At 44.3% G+C, this 25649-nt stretch overlaps 1 protein-coding gene across 1 annotated transcript in view; it reads right to left on the bottom strand.

The window, feature by feature from the left end:
- The window catches only part of LOC111958082 (brevican core protein-like), a 56768-nt gene extending 53312 nt beyond the window's left edge, over positions 1-3456 (bottom strand). The window contains exons 1-2 of the mRNA XM_070437094.1: positions 3093-3456; positions 1275-1449 (exon numbers count right to left, since the gene is read on the bottom strand). Of these exons, the coding sequence (XP_070293195.1) occupies positions 1275-1449; positions 3093-3456 (539 nt within the window). The remainder of the gene's footprint in view (positions 1-1274; positions 1450-3092) is intronic.
- Positions 3457-25649: the final 22193 nt, after the last annotated feature.

The raw sequence follows: 25649 nt of genomic DNA, 5'->3' as shown, positions 1-25649 counted from the left end.
CCCCTAACCCTACCACCCCTCCGCTAATTGGAGTAAACGAATGGACAACAACACTTAGGCTTCTACTTCCAGCTTAAACATACTATATACATTTATGGACACAATGTATTTTAAAATAGTTATCTTTTGTTTGTTTTAATCCCATCCTTCAGCTACCATCAACCCCTCCCATCTATCTATGAAGACCATCCAGTTGTATTTTCTATTTTGCCATATATTTTTAACTGTGCTGTTTATCAAATATTCTGAACCTATATACATTTTACGGACACAGTATATTTTTTTATTAGTAATCTTCTTGTTTTTAATCCCACCCTTCAACTCCACAACCACTCCCATCTATCTCGTAACACCATCCGTTTTTGATTTGTATTTGACATATATTTTTCAGCTGTGATGTTTCACAAAAGTTCTGAGCCTTTCTGTTCTCATAGTTTCTACATATTGTAAATTAAAGATAAACATATTTGCTAAAAGTGTTATTATATTATTGATCAATTGACTATGACTTTTCACATCACCCAGAAGTGTTGTCTGCAGAGTTATCTCCAGGTAAATGTTGCACTTCTTCAACCATTCCTGGACCTGCGACCAAAAACAAGCTACATATGGACAGTACCAAAACAAATGATCTAATAATTTGGTCTCTTCGCAGCAAAATCTGCAAAGCTGGGACGGTTGTATCCCCCATATATATATATATAACATTCTATTGGTTCCAAGCATTTAGCATAATAATTTAAATAGAAAAATTATACGTTTTGAATCTGCCGTTGTTTTGCCTATCAGTTCATAAACCATGTGGCATGGAATCGGTACATCGAAAATCTCTTCCAAACTATTTTGCAATATATATTGCACAGCTGTCAATTTTTTGGTCCTTAAATGAAACTGGTATACTTTTTAATTCATCACCATTTTCTTTCACCAATTTTGGTCTTTATTTCAAGGCCAAAAGAGAAGTTCCTTACTTTTTCCCCTTTCTACTTGCCTCTTCCATTTTTTGCAGTAATGCTGCAATTAGTTGGTTGTAATTTTGGGTAGAACAGACATTTCCATATATTTTTGTTAGCTGCGTGTGTGACATAACTCCACCGGTCCTATTTATGATATAATTGAATGTTTATTTATCAATTTGTATTTTTGAGCTTAACCACAATATTTGTTTTATTATTTGTTCTGTCTTTTCTGGTGGATTAAATTGAAATCGCAACCACCTTTCAATTTCTTGTTTTAGAAATAGAGATATTTTGGAGATTATTTCATTTTCTTACCTAACTGACAGATCTGCGATCCAACCTGCATCACAGTGGTCAAATCCGTCCTCATACGCTGATTTCAGCTGGTCAGGCGTGGCAATGGAGGCTCCTACGGTTTGGCAGGCCTGGACAGCACTCTCATAGTTCATGGTGTACCTGCTGGTGCTTGCCCGGTAGTGAAACACAACACCTGGGAATAAACACATACATACATAAAGACAAATTAGGTCCTGTGTAAAAAAAGTTAAAGAGTACAACTGAATCAGGGGTAATGTCTGAAGTCTTGGTCACGTTGGCAGTTTGAAGTGACTCAAATCAAAATTTTTGCATATCCAATTCGAATCTGTTCTTTTTCCTGCAGTCTGAACAGCCAAAAATAGGATATTTCAAGCCACATTTCAAACCACCTTCGTAGATGGTTTGAAGTCAGATACAAATCGTATTCCGTCCATGGCAGGCATTGTTGTCAGCTTAGCTTGCTACATAACTTCTGAGATATCAGCCTGCACTACTGCCCACTCACTCGCCATTACTGTGACAACTAGCGTAGCCATGCCAGCAAATGACTTCTCTCTGAACACACACAAATCCCGATTTGGCCACTTGTAACTTGCCGATTGTACAGTCAGTATTCCCAAACGGATTTGAAAAACGAAAATAATTTGAGCATTAAGGCCTGCAGTGTGAACAAGGCTAAATAGCACACGTGAAATAAATCAAGGTCTACATTTCTTGTGATGATACAGTATATTACAATTTGGTGGAAGATTACTAGAATCCTCTGCAATGACCACAAGATAACTCTGGATGATTTAAAGACGATGCCATGGCCCTGACTTCCCATTTTTGTGAAAGTAGACTGACTGATGCCTTGATTATAATTGAAGACAGTTGGCGAGATGAGCGGTTGGGTCTCTGTGAAAGCCAAAGCTATCCCATATCAACCCATGCCTGTTTTCAACATATCCCAAATTTGAGCTATGTCTCCCAGATGAAGTAACTCCCGAAATAAAGATGGGGGAATAGAGGCTTATTAAGTTAAGATTTACACAACAGTTCGCTACACAGTTAAATGATAGTGCAGCGGTAATCAGCGGTAATCAGTCTGGTAATATGAGGCTACGGTGCAGATGGCATAGCTTTGGAACTGTTCTATCCAACTTGAAACATAGACTAAAAAAAGCAAGATTCAGCTTTTATGGTAACACCTTTTCGATGACTGACCGTAACGTGTTTGTCTTTACTCTGATCATGCAGTTTTCCTGATGAGAAGACTCAACGAGCCTATCCACTACCTACTGTTTACAATCAGAAACTGCCTTAGAGGAGATACATCTCTAGTGAGAATGTGTGCCTATAGCACAAAATGCAGGAAACCCCTAGTCTACAGTCAACACGTTCTCCTTCATATCATCTTTACTGATTGGCACACTGAGGGAAAGTGCTTTTGATTTGTCACTAAAACGTATCCGCCACCGCCCACTACATTCAAAGCTTGGCTCATTAACTTCAGAAGTATTAATATTTTTTCCAACATGAACTTACCAGGGTGTCAATGTGCCTAGAAGATTTTTGCTCCAGCATAAGGGGATGAGCAGAGAAACTGACTATACTTATAATTGTAAATGTTTTGAGGGTGGATTAAGTAAGCATCAGCAAAACCGTTATGCCAAATATAAGCGTCATACCAACAACAAGAAAAATTCCATAGCACACAAGACTGAACTGGGCATACTATTATAAAGTTAACCTTCACTCGACCTCTTATACATTTTAGAGAGGTGTAAATAACAGCGGTGAAAAGAGGCAGAAAAAAAACCAGATGACACCAACCGTTGACATTGAGGTTGACCGTGTCCTGCGTGTCCTCGATGCCGTACATGACCTCACAGCGGTAGGTGCCGGCATCGCTGGCTCGGAGCTTCACCATGGTCAGAGAAGAATCCCCCACATCCTCTGGGTGGCTGGGCACCGACACACGGTTCCTGTAGGTGGAGCCTATTTTAATCTTGCCATTTTGGGCCACCAGCACTGTGGATTCCTTTTCTCCATCCATTTTGGTCCATTTGATGCGCAGGTAGTCGGTGCTGGGGGTGGTGCCATTGGCGTTGGTGGCAGGCATGGTAGTGGGTATGGTGGAGAAGTGGCACGGCAAAACTACCTTCCCCGAGAGGGAGCCACTCACGGGCCTCGTCATGGTTAATGTGTTGGAGACTGGGAAACAAAGTACAAAAAGTCTAGGTAAGGCAGTCAAAATAGATAGGTTACTGAGCAAGTGCATGTTTTTTCACAATCAATGGAATCAGAGAATAACAATGTTAGCTGTGGCACAGTATCAGCATGGGTGATACTGGACAACAACAACACACAATATATTGATTCAAGGTTGTCCACTTTGACCACACTACCGATGTTTTTATTCTATGTGTTTATGTAGTCTGTGGCAAGATCTTAATAAAAAGTAAAACATTCTATTCAAAGTTCAAATCAGTCTTTAAAGATGTTTAATTAGTCAAGTGGGTAACGCTTTACATTAAGTTGCCCCTATTACTATGTAACTACACAGTAATAACTGTAGTAACGACAATGTAATTACAAGGTAACAAGGTTGTAGTGCTATCAGTTATTACGCAATTGGAACAAGGAATGTGTAATTACAAATCCACTTGCTTGTATTACCATTGAATCCACATGTAAACAGGCTCCTGAAGGGATCTATCCCCAAGCCATAAGACTGCTAAATAGCTTACAAAATGGCTTCACAGTTTGACCCTTGTATTTATTTAAATGTTTGCACTGTCTCTATGCACACTAATAGGCCTCTACGCGCTCACGCACACTGACACTCCAACACACACATAACATTGTTATGGGAATTTTATGAATAATGACTAAATATGGTATACATTTAATGCAGATCTGTTATATTTAATGCAGAATTGTAACAAACAGAATTCTAACCAGTCTGATAAATTCATGTTTCTACACTTAAAAGAATAAGTGTTAAACAGACACATTTAGACAGACAACTTGTGACCATTGTGAAACTGGTAGCAGGATGAAAGTCTCCCCACCCAGGGAGGGGGAGAAACCATTGGACTTGCAGCAGATTGTGAAACATAAGACATATGTATGTGTTGGCAGTTTGTCATTTGTCAGAGAGGAGGGACAAGACGTGTAAGACGTGATGACGTAATGTGTGATATATAAGTCAATGTATGTTGTAATAAGTTTCAGAGCTCTCAGAATAAACGGAACTGACTATTTTTAAACTGGTCTTCGTCTGTTTCACTTCCCCAGAACCTTACACACTCTGGGTGCAGACTGAATGTTTTAATGTTGAATATATAGGAATCAAAATTCCTCCAACAAACATGCACACACATTTATACTGATTCTACACACACACACACACACACACACACACACATACAATCTTCATTAACTCTGTATCTACCCTATTTATGATACATTCTGATGCCTAGTCACCTTACCCTGATACTGTAGATATCTCCCTCTATCACTCCAGTATTCCTGCACATATGGTATTGGAACCGACCCTGTATATATCGTCTTACTCTCACGTGTTCTTCTTATTTCTTATTTTTATTTGTCTTGTGTAGGGCTGTGGCGGTCACAAAATGATTGTCAAGCAAATAACTGTCAGTCTCATGGTAATTGACCGTTAATTAACATAAACACAATTAGCATCTCCTGGCATCCACACTGATGCAGACCTTTGGAACATCTACATTTTAAAAAGTCTAATAAATCCCTGTAATATAGCCTACACCTTCACAATATATCCATTATTTATTTTAGGCAGGTCTAAAGAAGCATGATATGAAGAAAATGTAGTCTACTTCAGAAGAACCTAATAGCATATTTTTAGTTGTCCTTATGTTAGGTCCTGATCTGGCTAGTCCAAATGGCTGTGGGCTACACTAGTTCATTTAGCAGACAAGAWTTGCTTAGAATTCCGTGGCATTATTTTATATTATTTTATAGTATGAAGAATACAATTGAACAAAGCTGAATGAAGTATAAATATTTTCTCTAAATGATTTAAGAGAGTGGGCACATGTGGTTATTCTGTGTTGAGTGGTTAACACATAAAAATGTACTCCTATACACTTAATTTCACTTAAGTTATTCATGTAACTTTAGTTGTTCTACAAACGTTGGGCTGTATGTTTAGATTTGTTATATATTGTAAGGTTGCATGATGCGACTCTAATGATGATTTGAAAAAAGTTACTTGAAAGGCGTGAGCTCTGCTTAGTTTTTTTGCGCAGGCTGTAAACACTTCATCAATCTTTCATTCACAATTTGACAAGAACTTGATAGTGCCTCGAATTTCACGGCGGCATCCCCTTTGTGGCCGTACAGCACAAAAATCCTTGCCTTTTGAAGCCAGTGGCCGTTGTGCACTTGGCCCGTAGTGCTGCGTTGTGCCCTTCTCCCTGAGTGCTGCACGCTCCTAAGCACCTCCCACTCACATGGCTCTCCAGTCACGTGATCAGGTCTTTCTCACAGGCTACAAGTGAAGACAGACACATAGGGGACGCAACTGCACACATCCTTATCTAATTCCGGGGTGCATATTGAAGATATTGGAAGAACTGTCCACATTTACTTTTTGTCAGCCAACAAGATGAGTAGGCCTAATGAACAGCAAAATCACTACCGTATGTCAATCTACTATCCCCGATAGTACAAAAGTTGACCTATTCTATTCTGTGCAAGAAATACATATTCCTTACATAGTCTGGGACATTTGTGGGATGCAATAGATCCCAAATTAATACAATCACTAGCATCAAAATACCTTTTTTACGCAATGTGGCTGAAGCAACAGATCAGAACATTTAGCTTAAAATGTTCATAAACTATCAGGATATGTCTTCACATTATAAGCGCAGCAATGCGCACATGGCAGTAGGCTATAAACACGAATGTTCAATTAGCGTGAAAACACCATTATCAAAAGTGACCGCAGATGCAGTTATGCATGTAATGCTTTTATTATAACAATGCATTTTTATGGTGAAAATGATCTTCCCCAAACTTGAAACTCACACACTCACAACACAACACTACATAAAGAGAGACCTAAGATGACAACATAGCATGGCAGCTGCACATGATAACACAGCATGGTAGCAACACGTGTTGCTATGATTTGAAAAAGTCCCTTTTGTGACTTCAGTTTCTTATGTTGGGCTTCATTCACAAGTGATAATATATAAGTGATAGGCTAATATTGTCACCCATCAGACTATTCTTCATTTAATCTTGTCTTTACATATACTAAATAATATACAGTACCAGTCAAAAGTTTGGACACAACTACTCATTCAAGGGTTTTTCTTTATTTTTACTATTTTATACATTGTAGAATAATAGTGAAGACATCAAAACTATGAAATAACACATATGGAATCATGTAGTAACCAAAAAAGTGTTCAACAAATCAAAATACATTTTAGATTTTAGATTCTTCAAAGTAGCCACCCTTTGCCTTGATGACAGCTTTGCATACTTGTGAGTCTCTCAACCAGCCTCATGAGGTAGTCACCTGGAATGCTTTTCCAACAGTCTTGAAGGAGTTCCCACATATGCTGAGCACTTGTTGGCTGCATTTCCTTCACTCTGCGGTCCAACTCATCCCAAACCATCTCAATTGGGTTGAGGTCGGGGTGATTGTGGAGGCACTTCCAAACTTTTGACTGGTACTGTATGTGTGAAATGTGTTTTGACTTGGAATGGACCATTATCATGCACCTATCTTGAAACAGGGACAACAGGAAGAAATACATATCATCTAAGTACTAAAATAGCGAATGGAGGACGCTTTTCCAGTGGTTCATTTTCATACCAGTCAGGTAGTGTCACGATCGTTATAAGGATTGGACCAAGATGCAGCGTGGTATGTTTCCATTCTCTTTATTTTGAAGAGAAACTCAAAGAAAAAACATTAAATCACAAAACGAAACGTGAAGCTACAATAGTTCTCACAGGCAACTATACAAAGTCAAGATCCCACAAACTACAAAGGGGAAATGGCTGCCTAAATATGATCCCCAATCAGAGACAGCAATAAACAGCTGCCTCTGATTGGGAACCGTACCAGGCCAACATAGAAATATAATCACCTAGATGACCCACCCTAGTCACACCCCGACCTAACCAACATAGAGAATAAAAAGCTCTCCATGGTCAGGGCGCGACAGGTAGGCTATACTCCTGTTGTAAAGATAAACTATGTGCTAAATATTAGGAAAGTTGAGAAATAAATATAGTAGGCCTAGCCTATAGAAAGCTGATGGGATCCTCCTCTTTTTAGTACAGGCCATCACTATGTTTTCTGGTGCAATTGCATAGCCAATAGAAATGTTGCTCAACATGAGCTCATGGGCTCTTATGAAGTGTTTGATTCGATATTCGAACACATTTTCTTTGAAGCCAGGGTGATTAGAGGATACATAGAGTGCTGAATATCCAGGCAGTTAGCAAGTTTGGTAGGCTACTAAAGACCATCAGCAGCATCAGATCTTGGAGAAGCCGAATTACCATGAATGAAGGGTCACATGCAATTTGACTGCCTTCATGACTCGTGACCGCCTGTGTGACAGTAATACGGTCACCGCAACAGCCCTAGTCATGTGTTTTTGCTCTACCTTATGATATTTGTAGTACTACATTGATTTTGATTATTGCATTGTTGGGTTTAGAGCGTGCAAGAATGGCATTTCACTGTACTTGTGTGCATGACATTAAAACTTGAAACTTAATAGCAGGTTTGATAAATAGGCTAAGACCTGGCAACAAGAATTGCAACAAGGCATACCAGGCATACCCTGTCATTAACTACCGGTCATTTTCTATTTCTTTATTTCTATGTTATGACCTGGCTCAAAGGCTATACCGAATCAAGTGTAATGTAAGAACATTGTAGTTACATACACTGCTCAAAAAAATAAAGGGAACACTAAAATAACACATCCTAGATCTGAATGAATGAAATATTCTTATTAAATACTTTTTTCTTTACATAGTTGAATGTGCTGACAACAAAATCACACAAAAATTATCAATGGAAATCAAATGTATCAACCCATGGAGGTCTGGATTTGGAGTCACACTCAAAATTAACGTGGAAAACCACACTATAGGCTGATCCAACTTTGATGTAATGTCCTTAAAACAAGTCAAAATGAGGCTCAGTAGTGTGTGTGGCCTCCACGTGCCTGTATGACCTCCCTACAACGCCTGGGCATGCTCCTGATGAGGTGGCGGATGGTCTCCTGAGGGATCTCCTCCCAGACCTGGACTAAAGCATCCGCCAACTCCTGGACAGTCTGTGGTGCAACGTGGCGTTGGTGGATGGAGCGAGACATGATGTCCCAGATGTGCTCAATTGGATTCAGGTCTGGGGAACGGGCGGGCCAGTCCACAGCATCAATGCCTTCCTCTTGCAGGAACTGCTGACACACTCCAGCCACATGAGGTCTAGCATTGTCTTGCATTAGGAGGAACCCAGGGCCAACCGCACCAGCATATGGTCTCACAAGGGGTCTGAGGATCTCATCTCGGTACCTAATGGCAGTCAGGCTACCTCTGGCGAGCACATGGAAGGCTGTGCGGCCCCTCAAAGAAATGCCACCCCACACCATGACTGACCCACCGCCAAACRGGTCATGCTGGAGGATGTTGCAGGCAGCAGAACGTTCTCCACGGCGTCTCCAGACTCTGTCACATTGTGCCAGGGTGAACCTGCTTTCATCTGTGAAGAGCGCAGGGCGCCAGTGGCGAATTTGCCAATCTTGGTGTTCTCTGGCAAATGCCAAACGTCCTGCACGGTGTTGGGCTGTAAGCACAACCCCCACCTGTGGACGTCGGCCCTCATACCACCCTCATGGAGTCTGTTTCTGACCGTTTGAGCAGACACATGCACATTTTGTGCCTGCTGGAGGTAATTTGCAGGGCTCTGGCAGTGCTCCTCCTTACACAAAGGCGAGTAGCGGTCCTGCTGCTGGGTTGTTGCCCTCCTACGCCTCCTCCACGTTCTCCTGATGTACTGGCCTGTCTCCTGTAGCGCCTCCATGCTCTGACACTACTCGACAGACACAGCAAACCTTCTTACCACAGCTCGCATTGATGTGCCATCCTGGATGAGCTGCACTACCTGAGCCACTTGTGTGGGTTGTAGACTCCGTCTCATGCTACCACTAGAGTGAAAGCACCGCCAGCATTCAAAAGTGACCAAAACATCAGCCAGGAAGCATAGGAACGAGAAGTGGTCTGTGGTCACACCTGCAGAACCACTCCTTTATTGGGGTGTCTTGCTAATTGCCTATAATTTCCACCTGTTGTCTATTCATTTGCACAACAGCATGTGAAATTTATTGTCAATCAGTGTTGCTTCCGGAAGTGGACAGTTTGATTTCACAGAAGTGTGATTGACTTGGAGTTACATTGTGTTGTTTAAGTGTTCCCTTTATTTTTTTGAGCAGTGTACTTGCGTCTATCACGTACATGTACCTACCCAGGAGCAAGCAACTTAATGTAAAGTGAAACCCAGTGGTTTCACCTTTACGATGACTATGTCGTCACAATGTAACAACCTTTGCAGATAATAGGCTGACCAGGAGAAATTTGGAGACAGGAGAAAAATATGTAGAACTATTTCAATCACATTGTGCTTACAATGTAACAATCTTGACTAGTGACTAGGTGACAGCATAGATAATGAACAGTAGCAGCAAAGTACAGTATGTGATGAGTCAAAAGAGTGGAACAAGATTCTATGTAATTACATGGTAATAAAGTTGTAGCGCTATCAGTAATTACACATGTGGAATAACATTTGGATGTGTAATTACATATTCCCTGTTCCAATTGTGTAATAACTGATAGAGGCACAACCGTATTACATGTAATTACATAGAAACACCGATGTAACTACTATGTTGTTACTACAGTTATTACTGTGTAGTTAAATATTAATAGGGACAACTTAATGTAAAGTGTTACTCTCAAAGGAATTGCTATTTTGCTATAAACTTCTCATTCAATAACATACACAGAGGGTGTTACATTTACTCCAAGACTATATAGAAAAACATGGATCATAGTACCAAACTGGCCCTTGGGAAGTCAATCATCATCCTCAAAATTATGGGTGGGGAGCCTTCCAGTGAAATACTGTATATACAGAATGTGCTGTATAGAAAAAGGGTATACATAAAATAGTGTTCCCCACCCACAAAATAGAGGTTGAACAGGAAAGGCATGTCTGCATCCTTAAAAGTTGTTCCACAACTATACAACTTGTCCTGAACCAAAGACCAACAAAGATCGTCTGGTTTCCCAAACACAGATTATGCCTAGTCAAACTAAGAAGCACTTTCAATGGAGAATGTAGGGTAAATGTAGAGGACGTGAGTCAGGTACATGGTTGCTCGTAGTCTCATGATGGGTAGCCATGCCTGTGACTTCAAAATTACTGTTGGCCCTCTGCCCAAAGTCTAACGGTCAAGAAGTTGGATTCTCCTGTGTGAGACCCGGGTTCAGATAATGCCTGTGAAATTAGCACCGCATCTGATCATTCTAGACCAGTGTTTCCCAACTCCAGTCTTCAATTACCCCCAACAGCACACATTTGTTGTGTTGCCCCGGACAAGCACACCTGATTCAACTTGTCAACTAATCATTAAGCCCTCAATGAGTTGAATTAGGTGAGTTTGTCTGGGGCAACAAAAAGGTGTGCTTTTTGGGGTACTCGAGTACTGGAGTTGGGAAAACACTTTCAGGTAGCAGGTCAGACAGGCAAACAGTCCTCTGGAGCAAGGTTATTCACAATTCCCTATCTTTAACTATTCCTTTGTATAAAGTTATCCACACAAAGTGACTCCCAGTCTCGGTCTATGTGCCAGTTAGAGCCACACTACACACAGTGCACACCCTCACAACGCCAGACACAATGTCAGAGCAACAGGCTGAATCACCCTAGGCCACCGGAACAGGATTATCCCATTGGAGGGAATCGACGAACGCTCCGAGCAACAATGTTCTGAATGTTTTGGAAGTGGTGTGGAACAGCCCCTAAGGCATGAGCCAGGGCTCTAAACAGAGGGACTTATTAGGGCTGAGATGTGAATCCAGCTGTTTTAGCTGAATCTAGACTGGGACCTGGGCTTGAAAGGTGTCCTGTCTGTACCCAGAGATAGGGCCAAGGACCTGAGGCTCTAGCTGCCAACTGTTGCCTAGCACAGGGCTGACCTTACCCTGCTAGGCTAGCAGGGCTGAGGGCTCACGGTCACGGACTTGGTGCAGTCTGCGTTACTTGAAGACCGGGGTGAAACCTTACTGCTGTGAGACATGGAGTTGTAACAGCAATGATTACAGAGTGGAAACCAGTACAACACAATAGTTTGCAATTGACTGGGGGTCAAAAAGTTGTGTCTGACCACTTGCAAAACACCCAGAGAGAGAGGGAGAGAGAGAGTAGTAGTAGTAGTAGTATTAGTAGTATTATTAGTAGACTACACTTACCAAGCCCAGATACAGTTTGACACAGGCAGTATAACCACAGGATATGTTTTACATTCAGTATCATCTTGAGCCTGAAGGTGGGATGAAAACACAATGCATTAAATTATAGTTATAAGGTCTAGCAAGACCCAAGTGGGCAAAATACACATTCATTACAGTGATGATTCCATAAGATTGCCATGTCAGCACATTCAGAAGTGAGTGGCGAAGCTAACTGGATGATAAGGGAATCCTGATAGGGGGAAATTGGATGCAGTGTCATTCTACAGCCCAGAACGAGCGTCCAGGGTCTCTCTACTGCTAGTATCGTGCCCCAAAGGTGCTCTAAGGGTAATTTGTCAGTCTGGTCACTTCCTCTGAATGCGTGGGTGGTGAGATTTGAGAACCCCATGGAGTTAGCCTCCTGTGGAGTCAAGTCACAAACGTGTGGGAAAAATGGGGAGGCTGAAGAGTGCCTGTGAGTGGCCTCATTTGCACCCCTGCTATGTAAACACAATTTAAAAGGTTAAAGAAACACATTATTCTGATATCACTCTTTGAGTGGATTGTGGGAGAGTTCAGGGCGGGTTAACTCTATGTGACATGTTATTTAGTGATACGAGTCTAGAGGTGAATCAATACACTCAACCCTAAAAAGAAGTGTCATCGAAAGAAATAGGCGACTTGTCTTTTTATTTTATTTTTTAGAGGGGATGGGGTAGTCAGTGAGCTGTAGTCTATGTATTAATATGTAATCTGTCTGTCTGTAGCACGGCATCGCGTTCTGTCATCGATTTCTCTATATCATTAGCCTTATTCCAAGGCAAAATTGCTAGAGAGAGCCGGCTAGGTGGACGAGATTATGCCTACTGTCTCATTAACCAGTGTATAGCGCGCCATAATTTGGGATAGCCTTCTTTTACAAATTAAACAATTTTTTCGATAACCGTTTACACTGCATGAATTCACAAATAGGCTTACATAGTGTGTGTTATTCGTTCTCCGCGTGGGCAAGCATGTAGTTTATACAATTGTTGAAATCCTCAATAGGTTTCTCGGTGTTTTGGGAAATGAAATGCAGTCATGCTGGGTGAATAATATAAGAATACTGCGTTAGCGTCACCCGACGGGTGTGTAATTGGTTACAGGTGTTTGTATGCGCATATGAGGATAAGAGAGGGGTTGCCATTATTAAGCAGCTAGTACTGGATGTCACTATAAAATGCGCCTTGCTACGAGTTTGAACTGTGAAACAGAGGTTATTTTAATTGTCAATCTTTCCCACTACGCTATATATGAAAACAGCTGTGGGCTACCCTATGTCAATGTTGCTTACATTTAAGGACTTGATATGACCACTATCATTAGAATATAATCTTTCAGAAAGGTGGCGCGTAACTGAGTGGAACGGTATCAGGCTACACAGTCTACAGAATAATACAACATTTATTCTTCAAATGTGGACAAACTTTGAGTTAGGCTACACGGACAAGGCAACGTTGCCTACAAAAGCTGCACGTACGTAACTGTGTTGTCCAATGAGGCTATCATCTGCAAACGATGCTCAAATAAAACATCTGAAAATGTAACTTGTCGCTCTAGATTATTATTGTATCCCTGTTCCAAGACAAGATATAGGCAAATAGAGAAACACAATATGATAAGCCTTGGAAAGGTCATCATAAAGGCTCATTAATGTTTATAACACATTCTAAAGCATAGTACCTGGATGTTTTAATTAAAATGAAACTTCTTGAGGATTTCAACAATTTCAACAAACCCTAATAAAATGCGTAATTAACTAATATAAATGATAATAATAACAATAAAAAACATTACCTTAATAAACAAGGTTTTAACTCCATGAAAGAGAAAAAGAATCAGTTAATATCTTTACAATTCCAGTTACTACCATGCGTAAAAAAGTGCCCAAGAATATGTTATCCGCAAGTCCGGGCGCTTAGCACTTATTTCCCGGGCGCGCTGTTCCTCTCCAATCACTGCTGCTGTGTTAATTTGTCAGTGTTTGAGAGGAGGAGCGCACTGCTCATCCGAAAATGGAGTGGACACTTTAGGGAGGGAGAGAAAAAAAACATAATTAGACCCTCTGTCCAACAAGAACATCCTCATCGGATAAGATTGTTGCTACATCACTTGCACTGGTCGGACCGTTCTCAATGGAACGGTTTAGACCTCAGACGTGCTCATCGGTAAATTTAATAAATACAAAATAATGGTGTACCGAGTTTACAAAACATTAGGAACACCTGCTCTGTCCATGACATGGACTGACTAGGTGAATCGTTCTAAAGTTGTGATCCCTTATTGATGTCACCTGTTAAATCCACTTCAATCAGTGTAGATGAAGGAGAGGAATCAGGTTAAAGAATGATTTGTTCGCCTTGAGACAAATGAGATATGGATTGTGTATGTGTGCAATTCAACCGGGTATTTTAGTAGGTGCCAGGCGCACCAGTTTTACTGTGTCAAGAACTGTAACGCTGCTGGGTTTTTCACGCTCAACAGTTTTGACACAACTGTGGGAAGCATAGGCGTCAACATGAGCCAGCGTCCCTGTGGAACGCGTTCGACACCTTGTAGAGTCCATGTCCCGACAAATTGAGGCTGTTTTGAGGGCAAAAGGGGTGCAACTCAATATTAGGAAGGTGTTCCTAATGTTTTGTACACTCAGTGTATGTTTCAATTAAATATTCAAATTATCAACCAGAGCCATTATATTTTTGTCCATACCTTGATCCAAGATATTCCGTAGATGATTAACGAATTCCTTTGGAATATAAGGGTGTCCAAAGTGATGTTCGGCGGAGAGCGATGCTACCCAAGGCCGTGCGCAAAGGAACAAAGCCTGAACGCCTTATAGGAGCAGCTGTGCAGATTCAACGGTCCCAATAAAAAACTTCCTTGTGCTAGCTAACAGGTTGGACACCACACTCACAACTGTAGAGGGAGAAGGTCGCCCACTGGACAACATTTATATACAGCCCTATCGAAGCAACTGGGCTACAAATGATGCAAAAACATCAACATTTGCGCAACAGTTTATTCCTGCCAACCATGCGGTCCGGGGAATTGGTGATAATTAAACGAAATAATCTCATGTTCTGTACAGAAATATAAGAAGTTAGTAAATTCACTAATAACTATTGCAGTATTTCATTAAGATCACAAAGGACAACGCAAATAAGATGCCAGCGTTTATATTTGGGGCATTATGGTTATCTAACTACAACTGTAGTTTAGGCTAATTTACAGCTCTGATTTGGTCTGGTAACTGTGACCCGACAGAGCCAGTGAGTGATCTGACAGTAAGTGAATTGCCCTTTCCCCGTGCGTCCACACAGTGGAGAGGCCGGACCACACTTAGTTACCTCCTGTCTGATAATCCCGTTCATTGGCTAATGCCAGATAAAGAGGGTGGATGGACCTCTGGGGAGGTGTGTGACCAAAACTGTTAAAAAGAGATTACATTGCGAAATCGTTGTCAGGGGAGCCTGTTCATTCTTAAATCCCTAATGGGTTTCACATGCAGTCCTTCTCATATAGCCTGTCGTTGATTTAACATTTCCTAAAATAGTTGCTGATGTGCACTGTACTTTTTTTTGTTTGGGATAAATAATATATTTCTCAGGGGTAATATCCCACCTCTCCATAAAATAATTCATTATGAAAAAATGAGTGGCCAGGTTTAGGAACATGTTTATCAAAAAGAGTTCAAAGTTCTTGTTTTTGAACCAATGACTGTCAACTTAAAAATAATAAAGGTGATTTAATAGAACATGAATGTAATGATGTTTCACCAAATTTTGCATGACAACATGTTTACATGGGGGAAAATGGGACCACCACACCTGTTATGTGCTTAGATATGTTATTAGACTTGAATTTGGTATATGATCATTCATTAAATAAAACGGACATTTCACTCCATTATCATTATAGTGGATACAAGGTAGGAATGTGTGTGTTCCTTCGCTGTAAAAAGTATGTGAATGATGTTGCCTACTTTTGCAATGTATTTGCCTAGTCAATTCTAGTGTGCTGACCGATGTCTGAACATGCAAGGTTACATCTGTCTGGCATTGGAATGCTGATTTCCCCTTGCATGACATCTCAAACAAGCTGATTTGACTCTAAACCTTTGACACTTCATGTGTTGTGTGAGACCTGCTTAAGTCAGACATAGATGACATACACGCCATAGTGAATTTCTTACTGACATACACTTTATTTAAGCAGTTTATGAGATACGAAAAAAATAAAAAAAAATAAAAAGACTTTGATCTGTATTATAATTAACTAACAAATCAAATGTTTCTGTTATAAAAACAGTGACATTTTTTTATGGGGTGAGCATTTCACAAATGTTAACTTTCTCTTCCAAATTGTACAGTGGTATTTCCCTTGTCAAGAAACAATAAATCAAATTAAATCAACTGGTTTTGAAGAATCTCTCTCAAAATCAACGCACTGCATTGACAGTCGTAAATCACTAGCTACATTTCCATCCGATTGGCGACAGATTTTCATGAGTATATTTGAAAATCTCCATAAAAACAATATGCACATTTTCCCACCAAAGATGTGTTTCCATCAAATATACTTGTTAAAAAGGCTAAAAGGCTGCGCGTGATAACATGGCACATAAAATAACTTTTGTGGTTATCATGTTTCAAGGTAAGACCCAGATGCAGACAACGTCGAATTAACAACAGTTTATTAATCCAACAGGGGCAGGCAAAAGACAGGTCAAGGGCAGGCAGGGGTCAGTAATCCAGATAGGTGGGGCAAAGGTACAGGACGGCAGGCAGGCTCAGTGTCAGGGCAGGCAGAAAAGGTCAAAACCGGGAAAACTAGAAAACAGGAACAATCAAGAGACAGGAACAGAGGGGAAAACGCTGGTAGGCTTGACGAAACCAAACAAACTGGCAACAGACAAACAGAGAATACAGGTATAAATACACAGTGGATAATGGGGAAGATGGGCAACACCTGGAAGGGGGTGGAGACAATCACAAAGACAGGTGAAACAGATCAGGGAATGACAGTATCCCCCCCTCTAGGGGCACCACTTGGAGTCCTACCTGAGTCCTACACAAGCTGCTAGCTCCAGGTAGTGGGGTTGGCGGAGACCAGGCAGCGCAGAGTAGTCTCGTGGTCCTTGTTGGCTAGCTCCGACTCGCCATTGGACTGGGGGTGGAACCCAGAGGACAGGCTGGCCGACGACCCAATGAGGGTGCAGAACGCCTTCCAGAACCGGGACGAGAACTGAGGACCCCATGTCCACGGGCAGTCCATGGATCCGAAAGACGTGCTGCACCATGAGCTGGGCCATCTCCTTGGCGGGGTAGTTTGGGGAGAGGAATGAAGTGGGTGCTGCGCCTCCCAGACCTGTTTCCCTATACCCCAGCAGAGTGCCGTCACCAGGCACGAGGTAGGAAGGATGGTCTCGGGCTCCAGGGTGGTAACCGTGGGGCTATAGTGGCAAGACAGGGCATCCGGCTTGATGTTCTTGGACCCCGGCCGGTAAGAGAGGGAAAAGTTGAACCAGGTAAACAGCAGGGACCATCTCGCTAGCCTGGAGTTGAGGTGCTTGGCGGTGCGGGGATATTACAGGTTTTTGTGGTTGGTCCACACAGTGAACGGAAGTTCCACCCCTTCAGCCAGTGCCTCCATTCCTCCAATGCAAATCTTCACAGCGAGAAGCTCTCAATTCCCCATATCGTAGTTCCTCTCCGTTGGCATTGAGGCGGCGGGAGAACAAGGCGTAGCGATGCAGCTTAAGGTCCAGGGCAGAATGTTGTGACAGGACAGCCCCCACTCCAACATACAAAGCATCGGCCTCCACCACAAACTGACGGGAAGGGTCAGGATGAGCCAAGACGAGAGCAGTGGTGAAGCTGTGTTTGAGGTCTCCGAATGACTGGTCAGCAGCAGAGGACCACATGAACGGAACCTTGGTAGAGGTGAGTGCAGACAGGGGGGAAGCTGTAACCCAGAAAGGGGATGGTGGAGCGATGGAACTCGCACTTCTCCTCCTTCACAAACAGCTGATTCTCCAGAAGGCGTTGAAGAACGTGCCGGACATGGAACACGTGTTCTTGGGGGGAGCGGCCAAAGATGAGGATGTCATCAATGTAGACAAAGACGAACCGGTTCAACATGTCATGGAGAACATCATTTACCAGAGCCTGGAACACAGCAGGGTGTTGGTGAGGCCAAAAGACATGACCAGATACTCATAGTGGCCGCTGGCCATGTTGAAGGCGGTCTTCCACTCGTCCCCCTCTTGTATCCGCACCAGCTGGTAGGCGTTCAGTAGATCCAGCTTGGAAAACACAGTGGCCCCCTGGAGCAGCTCGAAGGCCGAGGAAATGAGTGGTAGCGGGTAACGGTTCTTAACAGTAATGTCATTGAGTCCCCGGTAGTCAATGCACGGGCGCAGGGTCTTGTCCTTTTTCTCCACGAAGAAGAATCCTGCGCCGGTGGGAGATGAAGAGGGCCGGATAAATCCTGCAGCTAAGGAGTCAGTAATCCAGATAGGTGGGGCAAAGGTACAGGACGGCAGGCATGATCAGGGTCAGGGTAGGCAGAGGTCTGTTATCCAGATTTTTGGGGCAAAGGTACGGGACGGCAAGCAGGCTCAGGGTCAGGGCAGGCAGAAAAGGTCAAAACCGAGAACTAGAAAACAGAGGGAAAAACGCTGGTAGGCTTGATGAAACAAAACGAACTGGTAACCGACAAACAGAGACCACAGGTTAACATACACAGGGCATAATGGGGAAGATGGGCGACGCCTGGAGGCGGGTGGAGACAATCACCAAGAATGTTGAAACAGATCAGGGTGTGACAGTGGTTAAATTCTCATATACTGAATAAAAAAATACAAGTTAATCCATTACATATTTTACTATACTGATGGTTTAATTACAAAACAATGTTGCGTTATATATACAGTATATACCCTATATTTACCCTATCTCAGTTCACTGGTCACCATAACACCTGTAACGGCTCTCTTCCGGTGAGTGAGTAGACCAAGGCGCAGCGGGTGATGAATACATAATACTTTAATGTAAGACGAAGACAGACACGAAATACACTTGACTAAATATACAAAATAACAAAACGAACTAGACAGACCTAAACTACGAACTTACATGAAACGAAGAACACATGAACAGGAACGACCGAGACGAGACAGTACCGTGTGGTGCAACAAACACAGACACAGCGACAATCACCCACAAACAAACAGTGAGAACAACCTACCTTAATATGACTCTCAATTAGAGGAAAACGCAAAACACCTGCCTCTAATTAAGAGCCATACCAGGCAACCCAAAACCAACATAGAAACAGCAAACATAGACTGCCCACCCAAAACTCACGCCCTGACCATCACACACATACAAAACAACAGAAAACAGGTCAGGAACGTGACAGAATCCCCCCTCAAGGTGCGAACGCCGGGCGCACCAGCACAAAGTCCAGGGGAGGGTCTGGGTGGGCATCTGACCACGGTGGTGGCTCAGGCTCCGGACGCTGTCCCCACACCACCATAGTCACTCCCCGCTTCTGTATCCCCCTCCCAATGACCACCCTCCAACTAAACCCACCTAGATGAAGGGGCAGCAGCTCCGGGATAAGGGCAGCAGCTCCGGGCTGAGGGACTCTGGCGGGTCCGGGCTGAGGGACTCTGGCGGGTCCGGGCTGAGGGACTCTGGCGGGTCCGGGCTGAGGGACTCTGGCGGGTCCGGGCTGAGGGACTCTGGCGGGTCCGGGCTGAGGGACTCCGGCGGTTCCGGGCTGAGGGACTCCGGCGGGTCCGGGCTGAGGGACTCCGGCGGGTCCGGGCTGAGGGACTCCGGCGGTCCGGCTGAGGGACTCCGGCGGGTCCGGGCTGAGGGACTCCGGCGGGTCCGGGCTGAGGGACTCCCGGCGTCCGGGCTGAGGGACTCCGGCGGGTCCGGGCTGAGGGACTCCGGCGGTCCGGGCTGAGGGACTCCGGCGGTCCGGTCTGGCGGAAGGCTCTGGCTGATCCGGTCCTGGCGGAAGGCTCTGGCTGATCCGGTCTGGCGGAAGGCTCTGGCTGATCCGGTCTGGCGGAAGGCTCTGGCTGATCCGGTCTGGCGGAAGGCTCTGGCTGATCCGGTCTGGCGGAAGGCTCTGGCTGATCCGGTCTGCGGAAGGCTCTGGCTGATCCGGTCTGGCGGAAGGCTCTGGCTGATTCCGGTCTGGCGGAAGGCTCTGGCTGATCCGGTCTGGCGGAAGGCTCTGGCTGATCCGGTCTGGCGGAAGGCTCTGGCTGATCGGTCTGGCGGAAGGCTCTGGCTGATCCGGTCTGGCGGAAGGCTCTGGCTGATCCGGTCTGGCGAAGGCTCTGGCTGATCCGGTCTGGCGGAAGGCTCTGGCTGATCCGGTCTGGCGGAAGGCTCTGGCTGATCCGGTCTGGCGGAAGGCTCTGGCTGATCCGGTCTGGCGGAAGCTCTGCTGATCGTCTGCGAGGCTTGGCTATCCGGTCTGCGAAGGCTCTGGCTATCCGTCTGGCGGAAGGCTCTAGCGGCTCCTGCTGCGCGGACGGCTCTGTAGGCTCTTGGCAGACGGGCGGCTTTGCAGGCTCATGGCAGACGGGCAGCTTTGCAGGCTCATGACAGACGGGCAGCTTTGCAGGCTCATGACAGACGGGCAGTTCAGGCGCCGTTGGGCAGACGGGCAGTTCAGGCGCCGCTGGGCAGACGGGTAGTTCAGGCGCCGCTGGGCAGACGGGCAGTTCAGGCGCCGCTGGGCAGACGGGCAGTTCAGGTGCCGCTGGCAGACGGGCAGTTCAGGCGCCGCTGGGCAGACGGGCAGTTCTGTAGGGAGGAGACGGAGAGACAGCCTGGTGCGCGTACCGGAATGGAGGCACTGGGCTGGAGACACGCACCATAGGGAGAGTGCGTGGAGGAGGAACAGGGCTCTGGAGATGCACTGGAAGCCTGGTGCGTGGTGTCGGCACTGGTGGTACTAGGCTGGGGCGGGAAGGTGGCCCGGATATACCGGACCGTGAAGGAGGACACGTGCTCTTGAGCACCGAGCCTCCCCAACCTTACCAGGTTGAATGGTCCCCGTAGCCCTGCCAGTGCGGCGAGGTGGAATAGCTCGCACTGGGCTATGCAGGCGAACCGGGACACCACCTGTAAGGCTGGTGCCATGTACGCCGGCCCGAGGAGACGTACTGGAGACCAGATACGTTGGGCCGGCTTCATGGCACCTCGGCTTGATGCCCAACCTAGCCCTCCCAGTGCGGCAAGGTGGAATAGCCCGCACTGGGCTAAGACGCGTACTGGGACACCGTGCGCTTTACCGCATAACACGGTGTCTGACCAGTACGACGCCCTCTTACTCCACGGCAAGCCGGGGAGTTGGCTCAGGTATCCAACCCGGCTTCGCACACTCCCCTTTAGCCCCCCCCCCCCCCAAGAAATTTTTGGGTGTTACTCACGGGCCTCCAGCCTTGCTTCCGTGCTGCTCCTCATAACGTCGCCTCTCCGCTGCCTCCAGTCCGCTTTGGGGCGGCGACACTCCACTGGCTCTGCCCAGGGTCCTTTACCGTCCAGGATCTCTTCCCATGTCCAATCCTCCCTTCTCCCACTGCTGCTGTCGTGGCTGTCCGTTAACCCGCTGTTGATCTGGTTTGGTGTGATTCTGTAACGGCTCTCTTTCGGTGAGTGAGTAGACCAAGGCGCAGCGGGTGATGAATACATAATACTTTAATGTAAGACGAAGACAGACACGAAATACACTTGACTAAATATACAAAATAACAAAAGAACTAGACAGACCTAAACTACGAACTTACATGAAACGAAGAACACATGAACAGGAACGACCGAGACGAGACAGTACCGTGTGGTGCAACAAACACAGACACAGCGACAATCCCACAAAACAAACAGTGAGAACAACCTACCTTAATATGACTCTCAATTAAGAAAACGCAAAACACCTGCCTCTAATTAAGAGCCATACCAGGCAACCCAAAACCAACATAGAAACAGCAAACATAGACTGCCCACCCAAAACTCACGCCCTGACCATCACACACATACAAAACAACAGAAAACAGGTCAGGAACGTGACAACACCCACTTGTAGCACGCACTCCAGCAGGTATATCTCACTGGTCATCCCCAAAGCAACACCTCCTTTTGCAACCTTTCCTTCCAGTTCTCTGCTGCCAATGACTGGAACGAATTGCAAAAAAAAATCGCTGAAGTTGGAGACTTATATCTCCCTCACTAACTTTAAGCATCAGCTATCTGAGCAGCTTACCGATCACTGCAGCTGACCCAGCCCATCTGTAAATAGCCCATCCAATCTACCTACCTCATCCCCATATTGCTTTTATTTACTTTTGCACACCAGTATTTCCACTTGCACATCATCATCTGCACATCTATCACTCCAGTGTTAATTTTCTAAATTTGAATTACTTCGCTACTATGGCCTATTTATTGCCTTACTCCTCACGCCATTTGCACACAATGTATATAGAGTTTTTCTACTGTGTTATTGACTGTATGTTTGTTTATTCCATGTGTAACTCTGTGTTGTTGTTTGTGTAGCACTGCTTTGCTTTATCTTGGCCAGGTCGCAGTTGTAAATGAGAACTTGTTCTCAACTGGCCTACCTGGTAAAAATAAAGGTGAAATAAAAAATAAATAAAATATATAGTGAGCGTGCCCACTATGTTATTAGCATGCGCGCTCTAGTCATCAGATTAGATACATGTAGGTCTAGACTACATGATGAGATTTTTATGAACAAAGGAGCAAGATAATTTTTATTTGTCAAAAGGCAGCCAAGCATCGATGATCATGCCACCAGAAGCAGACCCTCAATATGTATTGGAAAGGACCATCAAGATCACTGTGCACTTTCATAAATGATTTAATCTGTTCATGAGTTATTTCATCTGTAGCCTAATAAACTGCAAGAATTCCCAAGTCGTAGTAGCAGGACCACTCACCATATCATCGCGTTTCTCCAAGGTTACTTCGATATGATGGTTATTATAACAATATTTGGGCATAAAATCGTATCTAACCACATTTCTCACACAATATATTTTACCAAAACTAAAATATCCCATCATCGTCTAGCTATTTTGTTTTGTCTACATTTGTAAAGTTTGCCGATACATATTCTGTTACCACCAGGTCATTTTTTATTCGACATGTACTTTACTCAGATAAAAGTGTTGGAAGAAAACCCGGTTATAGACAAAGCAGTCTGTCTTCCTTCAGTTTGGCTGTGATGCTGCGAACAACCTCGAAAGCGCATCCCGATTGGCTGTCCACTACTGCAAATACGAAAGTCATATATCGTTTAGTTTCCTTGTGCAAAGTTAACCCTAATGACAGCCCTTAAAAGCAGTCATTGAAAAGGGGCCTCTGTTAATCAAAGCTGACAGGCAGGTCTGGTTGGCAGGCTAGCTTTGCAGGCTAATTGTGTGAAAGCACTGCCTTGTCTCAGGGACTCCTCAGACCAGATGAGAGCTGGAGCAGAAGTTATCGGCCTGTTGGAGGGAAGATGGTCCTAGCCCCCTGGGGGCACTTTTACAAGTGTTATGTGTCTTTTGCATGCATGTCTGCACTGTAATCATCCCTGACCGCCAGTTACCTACCATACCCCCTCCCTACAGCTTGCTGGCCTAGACTGGTAAACCATAAAAACAGATGACGGTAGTTTGTGTGTGTTTTTTGTGGGGAGGGGGGGATGGGGAAGTGAGGCAGGGGAGATGCACATTTCTGCCCTGCTAGAGCTGCCCTGGTCAAGTGTAAGTGCTATTATTGTGAAGTGGAAACTTCTAGAAGCGACAGCGGCTCAGCCGCGAATTGATCGGTCACACAAGCTCACAGAACGGGACCATAGCGTAGCGCATAAAAAGTGTCTGTCCTAGGTTGCAACTCTCACTACCGAGTTCCAAACTGCCTCTGGAAGCAATGTCAGCATAATTACTGTTCAACGTCACCACAATGAAATGGGTTTCCATGGCCGAGCAGCCGCACACAAGCCTAAGATCACCATGGCAATGCTAAGCATCGGCTGGAGTGGTGTAAAGCTCGCAGCCATTGGACTCTGGACCAGTGGAAACGTGTTTTCTGCAGTGATGAATCACGCTTCACCATCTGGAAGTCCGACGGAGGAATCTGGGTTTGGCGGATGCCAGGAGAACGCCACCTGCCCCAATGCATAGTGCCAACTGTAAAGGTTGGTGGAGGAGGAATAATGGTCTAGGGCAGTTTATCATGGTTCGGGTTAGGTCCCTTAGTTCCATTGAAGGGAAATCTTAACACTACAGCATACAATGACATTCTAGATGATTCTGTCATTCCAACTTTGTGGCAACAGTTTGGGGAAAGCCCTTTCCTGTTTCTGCATGACAATGCCCCCTGCACAAAGCGAGGTCCGTAAAGAAATGGTTTGTCGAGATCGGTGTGGAAGAACTTGACTGGCCTTCACTGAGCCCTGACCTCAACCCTACCGAACACCCTTGGGATGAACTGGAATGCCGACCGCAACATCAGTGCCCAACCTCACTAATGCTATTGTTTCTGAATGGAAGCAAGTCCCTGAAGCAATGTTCCAACAACTAGTGGAAAGCCTTCCCAGAAGAGTGGAGACTGTTATAGCAGCAAAGGGGGGACAAATTCCATATGAATGTCCATGATTTTGGATTGAGATGTTCGACGAGCAGGTGTCCACATACTTTTGGTCATGTAGTGTATATTGTTTGTAAACAGTATATTGCAAATATATTATTAATCATCACCCCCATATGCAATTGTTTAATAATCAGTCTCCTCTTGCACTCTAAAAATGAAAGGTTCCTGGTGTATCCCTTAGGGGTTCTTCAAATTGAAACTGTGGGGGAACCCCTATAAGTTTTTGAATAACCATTTAAAAGGGTTCTTTTAAAGAACCGCTTTTAATGGATCATCGAATAACCTTTAGGAGGTACATTTTTGAACTACCCCCCTCTCCTATTATTATTAATATTATAATAATAATACACTTCACAACACAAAAAACTAACTTTTAGTTGTCAGTTGTTTGTTATGATTTTAGTGGCAAAGCAGAATAAGAACCTATTCCAAATATGAGGTAAACTCCCAGCAGGGCACCAAGTTCAATGGGTATACCCTCTAGTGTGTTGCTGTTCTCCGTATCCGTAGTCAGACATATTTTGAGGTGCATGGTTATCGTACAGGTTTCTTGTTATATTCATCAGTGGTGTAGGGACGGTGAGGTCTGTGACTCCCAAAAAATTATACAGATAATTAACAAAACATGCACATGACAGTATTCATACCTTGGTTTTTGTGGTAAAATGTGAATGAAAAAAAAATGTTTTGATAATGGTTTTCATACACATACCTTGTCCATAATGTGAAGGCCTATGGGATTTTCATTGAAGAGGTTAGGGACAGACGCCTCACAAGTCCTCAACTGGCAGCTTCATTAAATAGTACCTGCAAAACACCAGTCTCAATGTCAACAGTGAAGAGGCGACTCCGGGATGCTGGCCTTCTAGGCAGAGTTCCTCTGTCCAGAGTCTGTGTTCTTTTTCCCATCTTAATCTTTTATTTTTATTGGCCAATCTGAGATATGGCTTTTTCTTTGCAACTCTGCCTAGAAGGCCAACATCGCGGAGTTGCCATTTCACTGTTGATGTTGAGACAGGTGTTTTGCGGGTACTATTTAATGAAGCTGTCAGTTGAGGACGTGTGAGGCGTCTGTTTCTCAAACTAGACACTAATGTACTTGTCCTCTTGCTCAGATGTGCACCGG

The sequence above is a fragment of the Salvelinus sp. IW2-2015 genome, linkage group LG33 (assembly GCF_002910315.2).
Source record: "Salvelinus sp. IW2-2015 linkage group LG33, ASM291031v2, whole genome shotgun sequence".
Lineage (NCBI taxonomy): Eukaryota > Metazoa > Chordata > Actinopteri > Salmoniformes > Salmonidae > Salvelinus > Salvelinus sp. IW2-2015.
This window is presented reverse-complemented; position numbering and strand designations above follow the sequence as displayed.